Source organism: Aedes aegypti, chromosome 2 (genome assembly GCF_002204515.2).
Source record: "Aedes aegypti strain LVP_AGWG chromosome 2, AaegL5.0 Primary Assembly, whole genome shotgun sequence".
NCBI classification, from domain to species: Eukaryota; Metazoa; Arthropoda; class Insecta; order Diptera; family Culicidae; genus Aedes; species Aedes aegypti.
In genome coordinates, this window is record NC_035108.1 from 152,860,491 (window position 1) to 152,861,904 (window position 1,414).

Consider the following 1,414-nt stretch of genomic DNA (forward strand, 5'->3'; position numbering starts at 1 on the left):
TTTTTTTTTTCAATTAGCTACAAAAGATTTAAAAAGTGCCAGTGAATTAATTGTTTTCTAAACACTTCCACTAATACTTTATTGTCGGCCTCGGAATTTGGCTGGTCTTCTCCTCAACTGCAGGACGGCTTTTCTCCTAAGTTCGGAGGTTGCAGGGCTTCCATAGGCAGTGGAAGTGCTGGTAGCTGATCCTCCCTTTCCAGTGCTGTATGAATTGGCGATGGCAATAGCTCCACCGTTTGCGCTACCAAAATTTATAGGAAAGAAAGTATTGGGTGCCGCAGTATCATTTGAACCGATTTCTTCATCAGTATCCTCTTCCTCTTCTTCGCTAGAGTCGGCCTTTGTTGGAACCCCTTTATTCTTCTTCTCTGGTAGTGGTGCTGGAACAGATACTTCATCAGCAAGTGGTTCCTCAGACTCGTCTTCATAAACTGCAGGGACATCTTCTTCAACTGGGAACTGTTCAGAAGGATACGCGTCAGCCACTGATCCTACATTGGCATCTTGCACAGGTAACTCAGCGCTATCGTTATGTTGGCAATCTAAATGTTAAATATAATGTTAATTGTCATTTCGAAACAATAAGCATATTAATCGACACTCACCATTTGGGTGTACACCAGGAGCAAGATCAGATACGCGTTGATTTCGAAATTGTTGATTCCTAAAATGCGATCCATACATTGTGCGCTGCACAGTTCTGTAGCTCATCGGTTGTTGATAATACATAAAAGCTGCAATGTATGTGAAATATTTGTTGAGTTTAATATAAATTATTATAATTATTTGTGTAAATACCATTTTGCGCAGGAATGGAGTATCCAGCACTGAATCCACACATCACAACTAAACACACCACTATTTTCATCATTTTTGAAAAAATATTGTTTGTTATAGATTTGTTACAGATTTAATTTGTTTCACTGAATTCGCAGACCAAAGATCAGGAGCTAAACTGATGCAATCCAAGTTTCCACCGATCACTGATAACTTCTAAGCTGAAGTCAATCGTTTTATACTAAAAAACAGCAAATGGCCTAGTTGGTATTCATGAGAGCCAAATCATTACATATTTATTTCCTTGTTCCAGCGCGCGTGGGTATTGATCTTGATTTAACTAGTTCGAATTGTTTTGTGCTCAATCAAAATGGGATTCATGAATGAAATCTATAAAATCATCAATTTCCTCGATCCACAAATTAACGATTTTGAGCAGATATCTATCAAGTGATCCAAATGATTATTAGCAGCCACTGTAATTTATGGTCGATCATTCCATTGCACATGTTGCTTGTTTTATTACGGCAATGTGGTACATCGCCTCTTATCGAACTGCGATATTTAGAAAGATAACAACAAATTAGTGTTACTTATCTTCTTTTACGAGCATTTCGACCACACGCATGATCGG

At 38.3% G+C, this 1,414-nt stretch overlaps 1 protein-coding gene across 1 annotated transcript; it reads right to left on the minus strand.

The window, feature by feature from the left end:
* Window positions 1-1,001, minus strand: LOC5569614. Its single transcript, XM_001652845.2, has 3 exons — window positions 802-1,001; window positions 609-737; window positions 1-545 (listed from the first exon to the last, which is right to left on the minus strand). Exons 1-3 carry the CDS (start codon window positions 872-874, stop codon window positions 79-81), a joined length of 669 nt encoding a protein of 222 aa, XP_001652895.2. The 5' UTR covers window positions 875-1,001; the 3' UTR covers window positions 1-78.
* Window positions 1,002-1,414: the final 413 nt, after the last annotated feature.

Bases quoted from the DNA above. Each gene is read 5' to 3' on its own strand.
- LOC5569614 (XM_001652845.2), bottom strand. From the start codon at position 874: ATGATGAAAATAGTGGTGTGTTTAGTTGTGATGTGTGGATTCAGTGCT. The intron at 738-801 runs GTATTTACACAA...CATACATTGCAG, and splicing joins CTCCATTCCTGCGCAAAATG to CTTTTATGTATTATCAACAA. The intron at 546-608 runs GTGAGTGTCGAT...TTTAACATTTAG, and splicing joins TCCTGGTGTACACCCAAATG to ATTGCCAACATAACGATAGC.